We start from the raw sequence: 19934 nt of genomic DNA, 5'->3' as shown, positions 1-19934 counted from the left end.
CGCGGCGGGCGGGGCGATGCAAATGAGCCGATCGCCGCGGGGGGGGGGGGGCGGGGGGCGGGAGTATGTAAATAAGCAGAGCGGCGGTTGGCTGTGTTATGCAAATGAGCCCGGCGGGGCGGGGCATGCAAACGAGGCGGGCGGGTGGGGGGGGGGCGCGAAGGGGCGGGGCGAGGCGATGGGCGGGGCGCGTCCCGCTGCGCCAATGACGCGGCGGCGGCGGGAAAGCGCGGCCCCGCCCCTCCCCTCTACGCCGTGACGACACTTCCGGCGCGCGGGGCGGAGGGGGAAGATGGCGGCGCCGCGGCTGGAGCTGGGCCCGGCCAAGGAGCCGCTGGGGCTGGTGCGGGGCCTCCAGTGGGTGCGTGCGACTGGGGGCACTGGGAGGGACTGGGAGGGGCTGGGGGGGGGCGGAGGGGGCACGGGGAGGGGCTGGGGGGGGCGGAGGGGGAACTGGGAGGGACTGGGAGCGGTTGGGGGGGGCGGAGGTGGAACTGGGAGGGACTGGAGGGGTTGGGGGGGGCGGAGGGGGAGCTGGGGGGGGCGGAGGGGGAACTGGGAGGGACTGGGAGGGGTTGGGGGGGAGCTGGGGGCGGCGGAGGGGGAACTGGGAGGGACTGAGAGGGGTTGGGGGGGACTGGGGGGGCGAACTGGGAGGGGTTTGGGGGGACTGGGAATTACTGGGGGGGGAGGAGGGGGGACTGGGAGGGGTTGGGGGGGAGCTGGGGGCGGCGGAGGGGGAACTGGGAGGGACTGGGAGGGGTTGGGGGGGGCGGAGGTGGAACTGGGAGGCACTGGGGGGGGACTGGGGGGGCGGAGGGGGAACTGGGAGGGACTGAGAGGGGTTGGGGGGACTGGGGGGGCGAACTGGGAGGGGTTTGGGGGGACTGGGAATTACTGGGGGGGGAGGAGGGGGGACTGGGAGGGGTTGGGGGGGAGCTGGGGGCGGCGGAGGGGGAACTGGGAGGGACTGGGAGGGGTTGGGGGGGGCGGAGGTGGAACTGGGAGGCACTGGGGGGGGACTGGGGGGGCGGAGGGGGAACTGGGAGGGACTGGGAGCTGTTGGGGGGCGGAGGTGTAACTGGGAGGCACTGGGGGGGGACTGGGGGGGCGGGGGGGGGACTGGAGGGGTTTGGGGGGACTGGGAATTAGTGGGGGGGGCGGAGGGGGGACTGGGAGGGGTTGGGGGGGGACTAGGGGGCGGCGGAGGGGGAACTGGGAGGGACTGGGAGCGGTTGGGGGGGGCGGAGGGGGAGCTGGGGGGGGCGGAGGGGGAGCTGGGGGGGGCGGAGGGGGAACTGGGAGGGACTGGGAGGGGTTGGGGGGAGCTGGGGGGGCGGAGGGGGAACTGGGAGGGGTTGGGGGTGGACTGGGAATTACTGGGGGGGCGGTGGGGGGACTGGGAGTTACTGGGAGGGGTTAGGGGGGCTCTGGGGGGGCGGAGAGGGAGCTGGGAGTTACTGGGAGGCGTTGGGGGGGGACTGGGAGGCACAGGGGGGGACTGGGGGGGCGGGGGGAACTGGGAGGGGGTGGGAGTTACTGGGAGGCGTTGGGGGAACTGGGAGGGGTTGGGGGGTGACTGGGAGGCACTGGGGGTGCGGTGGGGGGGACTGGGAGTTACTGGGAAGGGGAACTGGGAGGCGCTGGGGGGGGGCTTAGGGTGGCCCTGGGGTGACGGGAGGGGGTTACTGGGAGGGCTTGGGGGGGCGGGGTGGGACTGGGGGCAACTGGGAGGTGCTGGAGGGTTTAGGGGGCTTTGGGGGTGACTGGGGGGGAGACTGGGAGGCACTGGGGGGGACTGGAGAGAGGCACTGGGAGGGCTTGGGGGGACACTGGGGGGCTTGGGGGGGACTAGGGGTTACTGGGAGAGACTGGGGTGGCACTGGGAGGCACGGGGAAGGGACTGGGGTGGCACTGGGTGTCACTGGGAGGCACGGGGAAGGGACTGGGGTGGCACTGGGTGGCACTGGGAGGCACGGGGAAGGGACTGGAGGGCACTGGGGAGGGGCTGGGGGAAGCTGGGAGGGCTTGGGGAGCACTGGGGGTTACTGGGAGGGGCTGCGAGGGGACTGGGAGGGCTTGGGGGAGGACTGGGAGGGCCCAAGGAGCTACTGGGTGTTACTGGGAATGGCCGGGGGGGGGCTGTGAGGGGACTGGGGGGTTAATGGAGTGACTGGGAGCAGGACTGGGGGGGTATTGGGAGGGGCTGGAGACAAACTGGGCGTGCTGGGGGGGGGCGTTACTGGGAGGGACTGGGAGGAGGACGGAGGGTCCCGTTGGGGCGTTAAAGTGGGGGAAAAAACGGAGGGAAAACCGGGAAAAAAATCCCTTTAGAAATGAAGAAATTTTAAAATTTAATTTTAAAATTTACGTAGAAATTTGGAATTGAGGTTGGAAAGGAAATTTGGAATTTTAATTGAGTGGAAAAATGAAATTTGAGTGAAAGTTTGAAAATTAGAAAGTAAATTTTAAGGATTTTATGTTTGATGGAAAATGGAATTGAAATCGAAAATGAAATTTGAAAAAGAGGCCGAAAAGTGGAAATTTGGGTGGATTTGACGTTAAGATTAATTTAATTTTGAAGTTGCGGCTTGGGATTAATTTAAATTTTAAATTGGGGTGGGGTGGGGGTTAAGGGCTGGTTTTAATTTGGGTTTGAATATTTTATGGGTTTTATAAATTTATTGAAATTTCTGATTTGATTATGAAGTTTGGTGAAAAATTTAAAATTAATTTAAGTTTTGGTTTAATTAAAATTAAATTATAATAAAATAAAATAAAATTAAATTAATTAAATTAAAATTAAACTAAAATAAAATTAAAAATTAATTTAAAATTTGGTTAAAAGTTCTTAAATTTGTCTTGGATTTTTGATTTGCTAAATAGAATTTAAATTTTGGGGCTATGATTCCAATATGAATTTTTTAATACGGATTTTGGAATTTAAGGTTTTAAAATTCTGTTTAAATTTTGATTTAGTTTGGAAGGTTTAGATGGAATTTTGGTGCAACGGGAATTCAGGAGCTGGGGCTCGTTTTCCCCCGGGAATTACTCGGTTTCCCCCGATAATCCCCCCGGTTTAGCCCGATAACCCACAGGTTTCCCCCCGAGAATTCGCACTTTTCCACCCGCTAAATTCGCGGGGTTTCGCCCAGAAATTTGGGGGGGGGGGGTTTTGGCCCAATAATTCGTGGGGTTTTCCCTGATAATTCCCAGGTTTTCACACAACAATCCGCTTTTTCCGTGGGATGATTCGCAGGTTTGCACCCGAGAATTCGAATTTTCCCCGCCCTAATTCAAATTTTCCCACAATTCCGGGTTTTTTTTGCCCCAGGAATCACAATTTCCCCCCAGAACCCCCATTTTTGCCCTTTTTTGGGGGTTGGCCCGCCGGGCTCTGGGTGCCTTTTGGGGCCAACCCCCCCTTTTTGCCCGGTTTCCGCCCGGGTTTCCACCCGGTTTTGCCCTTTTTTCACCCGTTTTCACCCGGTTTTGCCATTTGGGCCCCTTTTTCGCCTGGTTTTGTCCGTTTTTCCCCCCCGTTTCCCCTCGTTTCCGTCTGTTTCTCACCCGTTTCTCTCCCGTTTCCTCCCTGGTTTTGCCCATTTTTGCCCGTTTCTCACCCGCTTTTGCCCGTTTCCGCCCATTTCTCACCCGCTTTTGCCCATTTTTGCCCGTTTCCCCCGTTCCTCACCTGTTTTTGCCCGTTTCCCCCCGTTCCTCACCCGTTTCCGCCTGTTTCCGCCCGTTTCCGCCTGTTTCCGCCCGTTTCGCCCCCGTTTCGCCCCCGTTTCCCCCCGCTTTTGCCCGTTTCCCCCGTTTCTCACCCGCTTTTGCCCGTTTTTGCCATTTTCTGCCCGTTTCCCTGTTTCTCACCCGCTTTTGCCCGTTTCCCGCCCGTTTCTCACCCGTTTTTACCCGTTTTTGCCCGTTTCTCACCCGCTTTTGCCCGTTTTTGCCCGTTTCTCACCAGTTTTTGCCCGTTTCCCGCGTTTCTCACCCGTTTCCCCCCGTTTTTGCCTGTTTCCGCCCGTTTCTCACCCGTTTTTGCCCGTTTCCCCTGTTTCTCACCCGTTTTTGCCCGTTTCCCCTGTTTCTCACCCGCTTTTGCCGTTTCCGCCCATTTCTCACCCGCTTTTGCCCGTTTTTGCCCGTTTCCCCCCATTTTTGCCCGTTTCCCCCGTTTCTCACCCGCTTTTGCCCGTTTTTGCCATTTTCTGCCAGTTTCCCCGTTTCTCACCCGCTTTTGCCCGTTTCCGCCCGTTTCTCACCCGTTTTTACCCGTTTTTGCCCGTTTCTCACCCATTTTTGCCCGTTTCCCCCGTTTCTCACCCGCTTTTGCCCATTTTTGCCCGTTTCTCACCCGTTTTTGCCCGTTTCCCGCGTTTCTCACCCGTTTCCCCCCGTTTTTGCCCGTTTCCCCCCGGTTTTGCCCGTTTCCCCCCGTTTTTGCCCGTTTCCTCCCGTTTTTGCCCGTTTCCCCCGTTTTTGCCCGTTTTCCCCCGTTTTTGCCCGTTTCCCCCCGTTTTTGCCCGTTTCCCCCGTTTTTGCCCGTTTCCCCCCGTTTTTGCCCGTTTCCCCCCGTTTTTGCCCGTTTCCTCCCGTTTTTGCCCGTTTCCCCCGTTTTTGCCCGTTTTCCCCCGTTTTTGCCCGTTTCCCCCCGTTTTTGCCCGTTTCCCCCCGTTTTGCCCGTTTCCCCCCGTTTTTGCCCGTTTCCCCCCGTTTTTGCCCGTTTCCCCCGTTTTTGCCCGTTTCCCCCCGTTTTTGCCCGTTTCCCCCCGTTTTTGCCCGTTTCCCCCCGTTTTTGCCCGTTTCCCCCCGTTTTTGCCCGTTTCCCCCCGTTTTTGCCCGTTTCCCCCCGTTTTTGCCCGTTTCCCCCCGGTTTTGCCCGTTTCCCCCCGGTTTTGCCCGTTTCCCCCCGTTTTTGCCCGTTTCCCCCCGTTTTTGCCCGTTTCCCCCCGGTTTTGCCCGTTTCCCCCGGTTTTGCCCGTTTCCCCCCGGTTTTGCCCGTTTCCCCCCGTTTTTGCCCGTTTCCCCCGTTCCTCACCCGCTTTTGCCCGTTTTTGCCCGTTTCCACCCGTTTCTCACCCGCTTTTGCCCGTTTTTGCCTAGTTCCCCCGTTTCTCACCCGTTTTTGCCCGTTTCCCGCGTTTCTCACCCGTTTCCCCCGTTTCCCCCCGTTTTTGCCCGTTTCCCCCCGTTTTTGCCCGTTTCCCCCCGTTTTTGCCCGTTTCCCCCCGTTTTTGCCCGTTTCCCCCGTTTTTGCCCGTTTCCCCCGTTTTTGCCCGTTTCCCCCCGTTTTTGCCCGTTTCCCCCCGTTTTTGCCCGTTTCCCCCCGTTTTTGCCCGTTTCCCCCGCTTTTGCCCGTTTCCCCCCGCTTTTGCCCGTTTCCCCCCGCTTTTGCCCGTTTCCCCCCGCTTTTGCCCGTTTCCCCCGCTTTTGCCCGTTTCCCCCCGCTTTTGCCCGTTTCCCCCCGCTTTTGCCCGTTTCCCCCCGCTTTTGCCCGTTTCCCCCCGCTTTTGCCCGTTTCCCCCCGCTTTTGCCCGTTTCCCCCCGCTTTTGCCCGTTTCCGCCCGTTTCTCACCCGCTCTAGCCCATTTTTGCCCGTTTCCCCCCGTGTTTGCCCGTTTCCCCCCGTGTTTGCCCGTTTCCCCCCGTGTTTGCCCGTTTCCCCCCGTGTTTGCCCGTTTCCCCCCGTGTTTGCCCGTTTCCCCCCGTGTTTGCCCGTTTCCCCCCGTGTTTGCCCGTTTCCCCCCGTGTTTGCCCGTTTCCCCCCGTGTTTGCCCGTTTCCCCCCGTGTTTGCCCGTTTTTGCCCGTTTCTCACCCGCTTTTGCCCGTGTTTGCCCGTTTTTGCCCGTTTCTCACCCGCGTTTGCCCGTTTTTGCCCGTTTCTCACCCGCTTTTGCCCGTTTTTGCCCGTTTTTGCCCGTTTCTCACCCGCTTTTGCCCGTTTTTGCCCGTTTCCGCCCGTTTCTCACCCGCTTTTGCCGCTCCCCGGCAGCTTTTCTCCATCTTCGCCTTCGCCACCTGCGGCGGTTACCGCGGCGCCGTCACCTTCCGCATCACCTGCGACGGCCAATCCAACGTCAGCGTCGCCGCCCCCTTCGCCTACCCCTTCCGGTGAGCCCCGGCGCCGATTGGCCGGCGGGGGGGGGCGGGACGGGGCGGGGCTGCGGCCGATTGGGCGGGGCGAGCGGCGGAGCCGTGGGAGGGGCCAATCGCCTCTTTTGGGGGGGGAGTGGGCGGGGCCAATGGGAGGCCTTGACGCTGTCGTACGGGGCGGCCAATCAGCAGCAGCGGGGTGGGGGGGGGGGGCGGGAGGTCCTGGAAGGGGGGAGGAGCGAGAAGGTCCTGGAAGGTCGTAGGGGGGGGGGGGGTGGGGCAGGGGGGAGGAGCAACCGGGGGGGGGGAGGCGGAGAGCGGTGGGCTCGGCCAATCAGAAGCTGGAGGAGGAGGGGGGGGGGGGGTGGGCGAGGGAGGTCCTGGAAGGGGGGGGGAGAAGGTCCGAGAAGGTCCTAGAAGGTCCCTCAAAGGTGGGCGGGGAGGAGGGGCCATGGGGGGGGGGGCGGAGAGCGGTGGGGTCGGCCAATCAGAACCTGTGGGACTGGGGGGGGATGGGCAGCGGAGGTCCAGGAAGGGGGTGGGGCATGGTTGGAGGGCCAAGGAGGGCGAGGAGGTCCAAGGAGGTCCCTCAAAGATGGGTGGGGAGGAGAAGAGAAGAAGGAGTTGGCCTTGAGGTCTCCATGGTGGGTCACCAGAACTCGTAGGAGCTCGTTGGGGGGTGGTGGAGGTCTGGGAAGGGTTGGGGGGTGGTTGAAGGTCCAAGAAGGTCCAAGAAGGTCCCTCAGACATGGTTGGGGAGAAGAAGAGAAGCAAGAATTGGGTTTGAGGTCTCCATGGTGGGCCACCAGAACTTGTAGGATCTTGTTGGTGGGACTTGAAGGTCTGGGAAGGGTTGGGAGATGGTTGAAGGTCCAAGAAGGTCCAAGAAGGTCCAAGAAGGTCCAAGAAGGTCCCTCAGACATGGATGGGGAGAAGAAAAGAAGCAAGAGTTGGGTTTGAGGTCTCCATGGTGGGCCAGCAGCAGCTGTAGGACCTTGGTGGGTGATGGAGATCTGGGAAAGGTTGGGGGGTGGTTGAAGGTCCAAGAAGATCCAAGAAGGTCCCTCAGACATGGATGGGGAGAAGAAGAGAAGCAGGAGTTGGGTTTGAGGTGTCTATGGTGGACAACCAGAACTTGTAGGACCTCGTGGGTGAATCTTGAAGGTCTGGGAAGGGTTGGGAGGTGGTTGATGGTCCAAGAAGGTCCAAGAAGGTTCCTCAAAGATGGAGAGAGAGAAGAGGAGAAGAAGGACGTGGGTTTGAGGTCTCCATGGTGGGCAACCAGAATTTGTAGGACCTCGTGGGTGAATCTTGAAGGTCTGGGAAGGGTTGGGGGGTGGTTGAAGGTCCAAGAAGGTCTCTCAGACATGGTTGGGGAGAAGAAGAGAAGCAAGAGTTGGGTTTGAGGTGTCTATGGTGGACCAGAACTTGTAGGACTTTGTTGGTGGGACTTGAAGGTCTGGGAAGGGTTGGGAGGTGGTTGAAGGTCCAAGAAGGTCCAAGAAGGTCCCTCAGACATGAATGGGGAGAAGAAGAGAAGCAAGAGTTGGGTTTGAGGTCTTCAAGGTGGGCCTCCAGAACTTGTAGGACCTTGTTGGTGGGACTTGAAGGTCTGGGAAGGGTTGGGAGGTGGTTGAAGGTCCAAGAAGGTCCAAGAAGGTCCCTCAGACATGGTTGGGGAGAAGAAGAGAAGCAAGAGTTGGGTTTGAGGTCTCCATGGTGGGCAACCAGAATTTGTAGGACCTCGTGGGTGAATCTTGAAGGTCTGGGAAGGGTTGGGAGGTGGTTGAAGGTCCAAGAAGGTCCAAGAAGGTCCCTCAGACATGGATGGGGAGAAGAAGAGAAGCAAGAGTTGGGTTTGAGGTCTCCATGGTGGGCCACCAGCAGCTGTAGGACCTTGTTGGTGGGTGGTGGAGGTCTGGGAAGGGTTGGGAGGTGGTTGACGGTCCAAGAAGATCCATGAAAGTCCCTCAAAGACGGAGAGGGAGAAGAAGAGAAGCAAGAGTTGGGTTTGAGGTCTTCAAGGTGGGCCTCCAGAACTTGTAGGATCTCATGGGTGAATCTTGAAGGTCTGGGAAGGGTTGGGGGGTGGTTGAAGGTCCAAGAAGGTCCCTCAGACATGGTTGGGGAGAAGAAGAGAAGCAAGAGTTGGGTTTGAGGTCTCCATGGCGGACCACCAGAACTTGTAGGACCTTGTTGGTGGGACTTGAAGGTCTGGGAAGGGTTGGGAGGTGGTTGAAGGTCCAAGAAGGTCCCTCAGACATGGTTGGGGAGAAGAAGAGAAGCAAGAGTTGGGTTTGAGGTCTCCATGGTGGGCCACCAGCAGCTGTAGGACCTTGTTGGTGGGACTTGAAGTTCTGGGAAGGGTTGGGAGGTGGTTGAAGGTCCAAGAAGGTTCCCTCAAAGATGGAGGAGGAGAAGAGAAGAAGCAGCAGTTGGGTTTGAGGTCTCCGTGGCGGGCCACCAGAACTTGTAGGACCTCATGGGTGAAGCTTGAAGCTCTGGGAAGGGTTGGGAGATGCCCCGAGATCCCAGGAGACCCCAGAAGCTCCTGGGCAAGGCTTGAGAGGCCACCGGCAGGAGAAGACAACCCCTTGGGGGTTGGGTGTGTCCGTGTCCCCCAGGTTGAACCACGCCATCTTCACGCCGTCGCTGACGGGGCTCTGCAACCGGACGTGGGCGGCGGATGTCCACCTGGTGGGGGACTTCTCCTCCTCGGCCCAGTTCTTCGTGGCGGTGGCCGTCTTCTCCTTCCTCTACAGCTTGGCCGCCCTCGGCCTCTACCTGGGCTTCCTCCACCTCTACCGCGGCGCCGGCGGGAGGCTGCCCCTGGCGGTGAGTCCGCGCCGGCGGTGGCTCGGGCTTCTCCATCCCACCATCGGGGGCTTCTCCATCCCACCATCGGGGGCTTCTCCATCCCACCATCCGGGGCTTCTCCATCCGTCCAACCAACCGACCAGCTTGATGTTCCTCATCCAACCAACCCTCTTGGTGTTCCTCATCCATCCAACCATTCCAGTCTTCTCCATCCAATCATCTGGGACTTCTCCATCCAACCATCCAACCCTCTTGGTGTTCCTCATCCATCGAACCATCCTGGGGCTTCTGCGTCCCACCATCCTGGGGCTTCTGCGTCCCACCATCCTGGGGCTTCTGCGTCCCACCATCCTGGGGCTTCTCCGTCCCACCATCCAACCCTCTTGGTGTTCCTCATCCATCCAACCAACCCTCTTGGTGTTCCTCATCCATCCAACCATCTGGGTCTTCTCCATCCATCCAACCAACCGACCAGCTTGATGTTCCTCATCCATCCAACCCTCTTGGTGTTCCTCATCCATCCAACCCTCTTGGTGTTCCTCATCCAACCAACCCTCTTGGTGTTCCTCATCCATCCGACCATCCTGGTCTTCTCCATCCATCCATCCAACCCTCTTGGTGTTCCTCATCCATCCAGCCCTCTTGGTGTTCCTCATCCATCCAACCCTCTTGGTGTTCCTCATCCATCCAACCCTCTTGGTGTTCCTCATCCATCCAACCCTCTTGGTGTTCCTCATCCATCCAACCATCCTGGTCTTCTCCACCCAACCATCCTGGTCTTCTCCATCCATCCAACCAACCCTCTTGGTGTTCTTCATCCATCCAACCCTCTTGGTGTTCCTCATCCATCCAACCCTCTTGGTGTTCCTCATCCATCCAACCCTCTTGGTGTTCCTCATCCATCCAACCCTCTTGGTATTCCTCATCCATCCAACCCTCTTGGTATTCCTCATCCATCCAACCCTCTTGGTGTTCCTCATCCATCCAACCATCTTGGTCTTCTCCATCCATCCAACCAACCAACCATGTTGGTGTTCCTCATCCGTCCAACCATTCCAGTCTTCTCCGTCCAACCATCTGGAGCTTCTCCATCCATCCATCCAACCCTCTTGGTGTTCCTCATCCATCCAACCCTCTTGGTGTTCCTCATCCAACCAACCCTCTTGGTGTTCCTCATCCAACCAACCCTCTTGGTGTTCCTCATCCAACCAACCCTCTTGGTGTTCCTCATCCAACCAACCCTCTTGGTGTTCCTCATCCATCCAACCCTCTTGGTGTTCCTCATCCATCCGACCATCCTGGTCTTCTCCATCCATACATCCAACCCTCTTGGTGTTCCTCATCCATCCGACCATCCTGGTCTTCTCCATCCATACATCCAACCCTCTTGGTGTTCCTCATCCATCCGACCATCCTGGTCTTCTCCATCCATACATCCAACCCTCTTGGTGTTCCTCATCCATCCAACCATTCCAGTCTTCTCCATCCCACCATCTGGGGCTTCTCCATCCATCCATCCAACCCTCTTGGTGTTCCTCATCCAACCAACCATCCTGGGCTTCTCCGTCCAACCATCTGGGGCTTCTCCATCCATCCAACCAACCGACCAGCTTGATGTTCCTCATCCATCCAACCCTCTTGGTGTTCCTCATCCATCCAACCCTCTTGGTGTTCCTCATCCCTCCAACCCTCTTGGTGTTCCTCATCCATCCAGCCCTCTTGGTGTTCCTCATCCATCCAACCCTCTTGGTGTTCCTCATCCAACCATCCTTGTCTTCTCCATCCATCCAACCAACCCTCTTGGTGTTCCTCATCCATCCAACCCTCTTGGTGTTCCTCATCCATCCAACCCTCTTGGTGTTCCTCATCCATCCAACCCTCTTGGTGTTCCTCATCCATCCAACCCTCTTGGTGTTCCTCATCCAACCATCCTTGTCTTCTCCATCCATCCAACCAACCCTCTTGGTGTTCTTCATCCATCCAACCCTCTTGGTGTTCCTCATCCATCCAACCCTCTTGGTGTTCCTCATCCATCCAACCCTCTTGGTGTTCCTCATCCATCCAACCCTCTTGGTGTTCCTCATCCAACCAACCCTCTTGATGTTCCTCATCCAACCAACCATCTGGGTCTTCTCCATCCGTCCAACCAACCAACCATGTTGGTGTTCCTTATCCATCTAATCGTTCCAGTGTTCTCCATCCCACCATCTGGGCTTCTCCATCCATCCAACCAACCGACCGTGTTGGTGTTCCTCATCCATCCAACCATCCTGGTCTTTCTCCATCCAACCATCTGGGGCTTCTCCATCCATCCATCCAACCAACCCTATTGGTGTTTCTTATCCAACCAACCATCCTGGGCTTCTCTATCCAACTATCTGGGTCTTCTCCATCCATCCAACCAACCGACCAGCTTGGTGTTCCTCATCCGTCCAACCATTCCAGTCTTCTCCATCCCACCGTCCGGGGCTTCTCCATCCATCCATCCAACCCTCTTGGTGTTCCTCATCCGTCCAACCATCCTGGGCTTCTCCATCCAACCATCCGGGTCTTATCCATCCATCCAACCCTCTTGGTGTTCCTCATCCATCCCACCATCCTGGGGCTTCTCCGTCCCACCATCCTGGGGCTTCTCCGTCCCACCATCCTGGGGCTTCTCCGTCCCACCATCCAACCCTCTTGGTGTTCCTCATCCATCCAACCAACCCTCTTGGTGTTCCTCATCCATCCCACCATCCGGGGCTTCTCCATCCCTCCAACCAACCGACCAGCTTGATGTTCCTCATCCATCCAACCCTCTTGGTGTTCCTCATCCATCCAACCCTCTTGGTGTTCCTCATCCAACCAACCCTCTTGGTGTTCCTCATCCATCCAACCCTCTTGGTGTTCCTCATCCAACCAACCCTCTTGCTGTTCCTCATCCAACCAACCATCCTGGGCTTCTCCGTCCAACCATCTGGGTCTTCTCCATCCATCCAACCCTCTTGGTGTTCCTCATCCATCCCACCATCCTGGGGCTTCTCCGTCCCACCATCCTGGGGCTTCTCCGTCCCACCATCCTGGGGCTTCTCCGTCCCACCATCCTGGGGCTTCTCCGTCCCACCATCCAACCCTCTTGGTGTTCCTCATCCATCCAACCAACCCTCTTGGTGTTCCTCATCCATCCCACCATCCGGGGCTTCTCCATCCCTCCAACCAACCGACCAGCTTGATGTTCCTCATCCATCCAACCCTCTTGGTGTTCCTCATCCATCCAACCCTCTTGGTGTTCCTCATCCAACCAACCCTCTTGGTGTTCCTCATCCATCCAACCCTCTTGGTGTTCCTCATCCAACCAACCCTCTTGCTGTTCCTCATCCAACCAACCATCCTGGGCTTCTCCGTCCAACCATCTGGGTCTTCTCCATCCATCCAACCAACCGACCGTGTTGGTGTTCCTCATCCATCCAACCATCCTGGGCTTCTCCATCCAACCATCCTGGGCTTCTCCATCCAACCATCCAACTCTCTTGATGTTCCTCATCCAACCAACCCTCTTGGTGTTCCTCATCCATCCCACCATCCAGGGCTTCTCCATCCCACCATCCGGGGCTTTTCCATCCATCCAGCCATCTTGGTGTTCCTCATCTATCCAACCATTCTGGTCTTCTCCATTCAACCATCCTGGTCTTCTCCATCCATCCAACCAACCAACCATGTTGGTGTTCCTCATCCGTCCAACCATTCCAGTCTTCTCCATCCCTCCAACCAACCGACCGTGTTGGTGTTCCTCATCCAACCAACCATCCTGGGCTTCTCCGTCCAACCATCTGGGTCTTCTCCATCCATCCAACCAACCGACCAGCTTGATGTTCCTCATCCATCCAACCCTCTTGGTGTTCCTCATCCATCCAACCCTCTTGGTGTTCCTCATCCATCCAACCCTCTTGGTGTTCCTCATCCATCCGACCATCCTGGTCTTCTCCATCCATTCATCCAACCCTCTTGGTGTTCCTCATCCATCCAACCCTCTTGGTGTTCCTCATCCAACCAACCATCTGGGTCTTCTCCATCCCTCCAACCAACCGACCGTGTTGGTGTTCCTCATCCAACCAACCATCCTGGGCTTCTCCATCCAACCATCCTGGGCTTCTCCATCCAACCATCCATCCAACCATCTGGGTCTTCTCCGTCCAACCATCTTGGTCTTCTCCATCCATCCATCCAACTCTCTTAGTGTTCCTCATCCATCCCACCATCCTGGGCTTCTCCATCCCACCATCTGGGGCTTCTCCATCCATCCATCCAACCAACCCTCTTGGTGTTCCTCATCCATGCAACCATCCTGGGCTTCTCCATCCATCCAACCAACCAACCATGTTGGTGTTCCTCATCCATCCAACCATTCCAGTCTTCTCCATCCCACCATCCGGGGCTTCTCCATCCATCCAACCAACCGACCAGCTTGGTGTTCCTCATCCATCCAACCCTCTTGATGTTCCTCATCCATGCCACCATCCTGGGCTTCTCCATGCCACCATCCTGGGCTTCTCCATCCAACCATCCATCCAACCATCTGGGTCTTCTCCATCCGACCATCCGGGGCTTCTCCATCCATCCACCCAACCCTCTTGGTGTTCCTCATCCATCCAACCATCCTGGGCTTCTCCATCCCACCGTCTGGGGCTTCTCCATCCATCCAACCAACCGACCGTGTTGGTGTTCCTCATCCATCCAACCATCTGGGTCTTCTCCATCCATCCATCCAACCCTCTTGGTGTTCCTCATCCATCCAACCATCTGGGTCTTCTCCATCCATCCAACCAACCGACCAGCTTGGTGTTCCTCATCCATCCAACCCTCTTGGTGTTCCTCATCCATCCAACCAACCGACCAGCTTGGTGTTCCTCATCCATCCAACTCTCTTGGTGTTCCTCATCCATCCAACCAACCGACCAGCTTGGTGTTCCTCATCCATCTAACCATTCCAGTCTTCTCCATCCCACCATCCTGGGCTTCTCCAACCATCTGGGTCTTCTCCATCCCTCCAACCAACCGACCGTGTTGGTGTTCCTCATCCATCCAACCATCCTGGGCTTCTCCATCCAACCATCCTGGGCTTCTCCATCCAACCATCCTGGGCTTCTCCATCCAACCATCCTGGGCTTCTCCATCCAACCATCCTGGGCTTTTCCATCCAACCATCCTGGGCTTCTCCATCCAACCATCCTGGTGTTCTTCATCCACCCAACCATCCTGGTCTTCTCCATCTGTTGTTCCTGATCTTTTCCATCCATTCACCCAACCGCCTTGGTCTTCTCCATCCAACCATCTTGGTCTTCTCCAAACGTCCAACCAACCACCTTGGTCTTCTCCAAACGTCCAACCAACCACCTTGGTCTTCTCCAAACGCTCAACCACCTTGGTCTTCTCCAAACGTCCAACCACCTTGGTCTTCTCCAAACGTCTAACCATCTTGGTCTTCTCCAAACGTCCAACCACCTTGGTCTTCTCCAAACGCTCGACCACCTTGGTCTTCTCCAAACGCCCGACCACCTTGGTCTTCTCCAAACGCCCGACCACCTTGGTCTTCTCCAAACGCCCGACCACCTTGGTCTTCTCCAAACGCCCGACCACCTTGGTCTTCTCCAAACGCTCGACCACCTTGGTCTTCTCCAAACGTCCAACCGACCACCTTGGTCTTCTCCATCCAGGTCTTCTTCCTCCATCCCACCCTCTTGGTCTCCCTCCATCCCACCCTCCAGGTCTTCTCCATCCAGGTCTTCTCCATCCATCCCACCTTCCAGGTCTTCTCCATCCAGGTCTTCTCCATCCATCCCACCCATCCCTTGGCCAACCCCTCCCAGCAGCCCTTGGGGCTCCACCCCCCCCCCCCCCCCGTGGAGCATCATCATGGCCGCCGTCATCTTCCTCCCCCCTCCAGCTGGGTGGAGCCTGGGGGGGGGGGGGAGGGAGATTTTGGGGGGGGTGGGAGGACATTTGGGGGTGGGGGTGGGGCGGACACTAACCCCCCTCTGAACTTCTCTCCTCCTGCTGCCACGGACAGGATGTGAGGTAAGTGCCCCGCCCCCTTGGGGGAGGGGCTTCTCCGCGTCTTCACCAGGTTTTGGGGTCCCCCATGGTTGTCTTCTCCACCCCACCCCCCCCCCCCCCCAGATTTTGGGGTCCCCCATGGTCCTCCTCTTCATCCCAAGGTCTTTAGAACTTGAGGTCCCCCATGGTTGTCCTCTCCACCCCCACGTATTTTGGGGTCCCCCACGATTCTCCTCTCCATCTCCAAATTTTTGGGGTCCCCCATGGTTGTCCTCCCCCCAGATTTTGGGGTCCACCATGGTCGTCCTTTCCACCCCCAAGGTCTTTAGAACTTGGGGTCCCCTATGGTTGTCCTCTCCACCCCCACGTATTTTGGGGTCCACCATGGTTGTTCTCTCCACCCCCACCAAGATTTTGGGGTCCACCACGATTCTCCGCTCCATCCCCCAGATTTTGGGGTCCACCACGATTGTCCTCCCACCCCCCCTAGATTTTGGGGTCCCCCATGGTTGACCTCTCCACCCCCAAGGTGTAGAACTTGGGCTCCACCACGGTTCTTCTCCACCCCCCCAGATTTTTGGGGTCCACCACGATTGTCTTCTCCATCCCCCAGATTTTGGGGTCCACCACGATTCTCCTCTCCATCCCCCAGATTTTGGGGTCCACCACGATTCTCCTCTCCATCCCCCAGATTTTGGGGTCCCCCACGATTGTCTTCTCCATCTCCAGATTTTGGGGTCCCCCATGGTTGTCCTCTCCACCCCAAGGTCTATACAACTTGGGGTCCACCACGATTGTCCTCTCCATCCCCACCAAGATTTTGGGGTCCACCATGATTGTCCTCTCCATCTCCAGATTTTTGGGGTCCTCCATGGTTGTCCTCTCCATCCCCCAGATTTTGGGGTCCACCATGGTTGACCTCTCCACCCCCAAGGTCTTTAGAACTTGAGGTCCCCCATGGTTGTCCTCTCCACCCCCACGTATTTTGGGGTCCCCCACGATTCTCCTCTCCATCTCCAGATTTTTGGGGTCCCCCATGGTTCTCCTCCCCCCAGATTTTGGGGTCCACCATGGTCGACCTCTCCACCCCCAAGGTCTTTAGAACTTGAGGTCCCCCATGGTTGTCCTCTCCCCCCCCACATATTTTGGGGTCCACCATGATTCTCCTCTCCATCTCCAAATTTTTGGGGTCCCCCATGGTTGTCCTCCCCCCAGATTTTGGGGTCCACCATGGTCGTCCTTTCCACCCCCAAGGTCTTTAGAACTTGGGGTCCCCTATGGTTGTCCTCTCCACCCCCACGTATTTTGGGGTCCACCATGGTTGTTCTCTCCACCCCCACCAAGATTTTGGGGTCCACCACGATTCTCCGCTCCATCCCCCAGATTTTGGGGTCCACCACGATTGTCCTCTCCACCCCCCCCACATTTTGGGGTCCCCCATGGTTGACCTCTCCACCCCCAAGGTGTAGAACTTGGGGTCCACTACGGTTCTTCTCCACCCCCCCAGATTTTTGGGGTCCACCACGATTCTCCTCTCCATCCCCCACATTTTGGGGTCCCCCATGGTTGACCTCTCCACCCCCAAGGTCTTTAGAACTTGAGGTCCCCCATGCTTGTTCTCTCCACCCCCACGTATTTTGGGGTCCCCCATGGTTGTCCTCTCCATCCCCCAGATTTTGGGGTCCACCATGGTTGTCCTCTCCTCCCCCCTAGATTTTGGGGTCCACCATGGTCGACCTCTCCACCCCCAAGGTCTTTAGAACTTGGGGTCCCCCATGGTTGTCCTCTCCACCCCCACGTATTTTGGGGTCCACCATGGTTGTCCTCTCCATCTCCAGATTTTGGGGTCCACCACGATTGTCCTCTCCACTCCCCAGATTTTGGGGTCCACCATGGTTGTCCTCTCCACCCCCACGTATTTTGGGGTTCCCCACGATTCTCCTCTCCATCTCCAGATTTTTGGGATCCCCCATGGTTGTCCTCTCCTCCCCCCAGATTTTGGGGTCCACCATGGTCGACCTCTCCACCCCCAAGGTCTTTAGAACTTGAGGTCCCCCATGGTTGTCCTCTCCACCCCCACGTATTTTGGGGTCCACCACGATTCTCCTCTCCATCCCCCAGATTTTGGGGTCCACCACAATTGTCCTCCCACCCCCCCTAGATTTTGGGGTCCACCATGGTTGACCTCTCCACCCCCAAGGTGTAGAACTTGGGCTCCACCACGGTTCTTCTCCACCCCCCCAGATTTTTGGGGTCCACCACGATTGTCTTCTCCATCCCCCAGATTTTGGGGTCCACCACGATTGTCCTCTCCTCCCCCCAGATTTTGGGGTCCACCATGGTCCTCCTCTTCACCCCAAGGTCTTTAGACTTGAGGTCCCCCATGGTTGTCCTCTCCACCCCCACGTATTTTGGGGTCCACCATGATTGTCCTCTCCAGCCCCCAGATTTTGGGGTCCCCCACGATTGTCTTCTCCATCTCCAGATTTTGGGGTCCCCCATGGTTGACCTCTCCACCCCCAAGGTCTTTAGAACTTGAGGTCCCCCATGGTTGTCTTCTCCACCCCCCCAGATTTTGGGGTCCCCCACGATTCTCCGCTCCATCCCCCAGATTTTGGGGTCCACCACGATTGTCCTCCCACCCCCCCTAGATTTTGGGGTCCACCATGGTTGTCCTCTCCACCCCCCCAGATTTTTGGAGTCCACCACGATTGTCTTCTCCATCCCCCAGATTTTGGGGTCCACCACGATTCTCCTCTCCATCCCCACGTATTTTGGGGTCCACCATGGTTGTCCTCTCCAGCCCCCAGATTTTGGGGTGCCCCCCCACCCCCCCCCCCTCAAGTCCCACCCCCCTTGTCCTCCCCAGGACTTCCTGGCCACCGTGGCCTTCTCCTTCCTGTGGCTCGTGAGCTCCTCGGCCTGGGCCAAGGCCCTCACGGACGTCAAGACCTCGACGGCGGCCACCTTGCCCCACTGCCACCCCCCCCCGCCGTCACCTGCGTCCCCGGGGGGGTCACCCCCATGGGCTCCCTCAACGTCTCCGTGGTGGGTCCCTGGACGGGGGGAGGGGGGAGGGGACGGGATGGGCGGGGTTGGGGTGAGGAACCTCCTGGAGGTCCACCATGGGGTTGGGGGTGGGTGTTGGAAGGGCTGAGGGGGGGAAACTGAGGCGGGGTTGGGGTGAGGAACCTCTTGGAGGTCCACCATGGACCATGGGGGTGGGTGTTGGAAGAGCTGAGGGGGGAAACTGAGGCGGGATTGGGGTGAGGAACCTCCTGGAGGTCCACCATGGGGTTGGGGGTGGGTGTTGGAAGAGCTGAGGGGGGAAACTGAGGCAGGTTGGGTTGAGGAAGCTCTTGGAGGTCCACCATGGGGTTGGGGGTGGGTGTTGGAAGAGCTGAGGGGGGAAACTGAGGCGGGATTGGGGTGAGGAACCTCCTGGAGGTCCACCATGGGGTTGGGGATGGGTGTTGGAAGAGCTGAGTGGGAAACTGAGGCGGGGTTGGGGTGAGGAACCTCTTGGAGGTCCACCATGGGTTGGGGGTGGGTGGTGGAAGAGCTGAGGGGGGGAAACTGAGGCAGGGTTGGGTTGAGGAAGCTCTTGGAGGTCCACCATGACCTTGGGGGTGGGTGTTGGAAGAGTTGAGGGGGGAAACTGAGGCGGGATTGGGGTGAGGAACCTCCTGGAGGTCCACCATGGGGTTGGGGGGTGGGTGTTGGAAGGGCTGAGGGGGGAAACTGAGGCGGGGTTGGGGTGAGGAACCTCTTGGAGGTCCACCATGGGGTTGGGGATGGGTGTTGGAAGAGCTGAGTGGGGAAACTGAGGCGGGGTTGGGGTGAGGAACCTCTTGGAGGTCCACCATGGACCATGGGGGTGGGTGTTGGAAGAGTTGAGTGGGGAAACTGAGGCAGGGTTGGGTTGAGGAACCTCCTGGAGGTCCACCATGGGCTTGGGAGGAGCTGTGTGGGGAAACTGAGGCCATGTTGAGGGTTGAGGAACCTCTTGGAGGTCCACCATGACTTTGGGGGTGGGTGTTGCAAGAGTTGAGGGGGAAAACTGAGGCGGGATTGGGGTGAGGAACCTCCTGGAGGTCCACCATGGGGTTGGGGGTGGGTGTTGGAAGGGCTGAGTGGGGAAACTGAGGCAAGGTTGGGTTGAAGAAACTCTTGGAGGTCCACCATGGACCACGGGGGTGGGTGTTGGAAGGAGCTGAGTGGGGAAACTGAGGCGGGGAGGGGGCGGGGCCTTACCGGGAGGTCCCTCTGGAGACCTTGAGGGGGATGGGGAGGGAAACTGAGGCACCTTCCTCTTCCTCTGCCAGGTCTTCGGCTTCCTCAACCTCGTCCTCTGGGCCGGGAGCTCTTGGTTCGTCTACAAGGAGACCAACTTCCACCGCCCGGCCCCGCCCCCCGCCGCCGCCCCGCCCCCCGTGTAACCCCGCCCCCGCCCGACGGGGCCTGGGCGTCGCCTCCCCCTCCCCCCCACCTCCCCGGGGGCCCTTTCCGGCGCGATTCCCTCGTTTCCGGGGGCGGGGCTTTTGGGGGGGGGAAATGGTGAAATTTTGGGGGGGAAATGGTGGAATTTTGGGGGGGGAAATGGTGAAATTTTTTGGGGGGGAAATGGTGAAATTTTTGGGGGGGAAATGGTGAAATTTTTTGGGGAAAAATGGTGAAATTTTGGGGGGAAAGTGGTGAAATTTTGGGGGAAAAATGGTGAAATTTTGGGGGGAAATGGTGGAATTTTTGGGGGAAAAATGGTGAAATTTTGGGGGGAAATGGTGAAATTTTTGGGGGAAAAATGGTGAAATTTTGGGGGGGAAATGGTGAAATTTTGGGGGAAAAATGGTGAAATTTTCTGGGGGAAAATGGTGAAATTTTGGGGGGGAATGATGAAATTTGGGGGGGAAATGGTGAAATTTTGGGGGGAATAGTGAAATTTTGGGGGGAATAATGGTGAAATTTTGGGGGAAAAATGGTG

General features: G+C 57.9%; 1 protein-coding gene across 1 annotated transcript; it reads left to right on the top strand.

Moving 5' to 3' along the window:
* The first annotated feature begins 292 nt into the window (after positions 1 to 292).
* Positions 293 to 19392, top strand: LOC147412750 (synaptophysin-like protein 1). Its single transcript, XM_086481059.1, is given in 6 exon segments — positions 293 to 361; positions 6003 to 6121; positions 8728 to 8938; positions 17823 to 17933; positions 17936 to 18001; positions 19279 to 19392. Coding segments are annotated over 6 exon segments (690 nt in total).
* The last annotated feature ends 542 nt before the right edge of the window (positions 19393 to 19934 follow it).

This window comes from Leptosomus discolor, unplaced genomic scaffold (assembly GCF_034619465.1).
Source record: "Leptosomus discolor isolate bLepDis1 unplaced genomic scaffold, bLepDis1.hap2 HAP2_SCAFFOLD_207, whole genome shotgun sequence".
NCBI lineage: Eukaryota > Metazoa > Chordata > Aves > Leptosomiformes > Leptosomidae > Leptosomus > Leptosomus discolor.
Note: the sequence above shows the minus strand (reverse complement) of the source record. Positions and strands in the feature narration are given on the sequence as shown.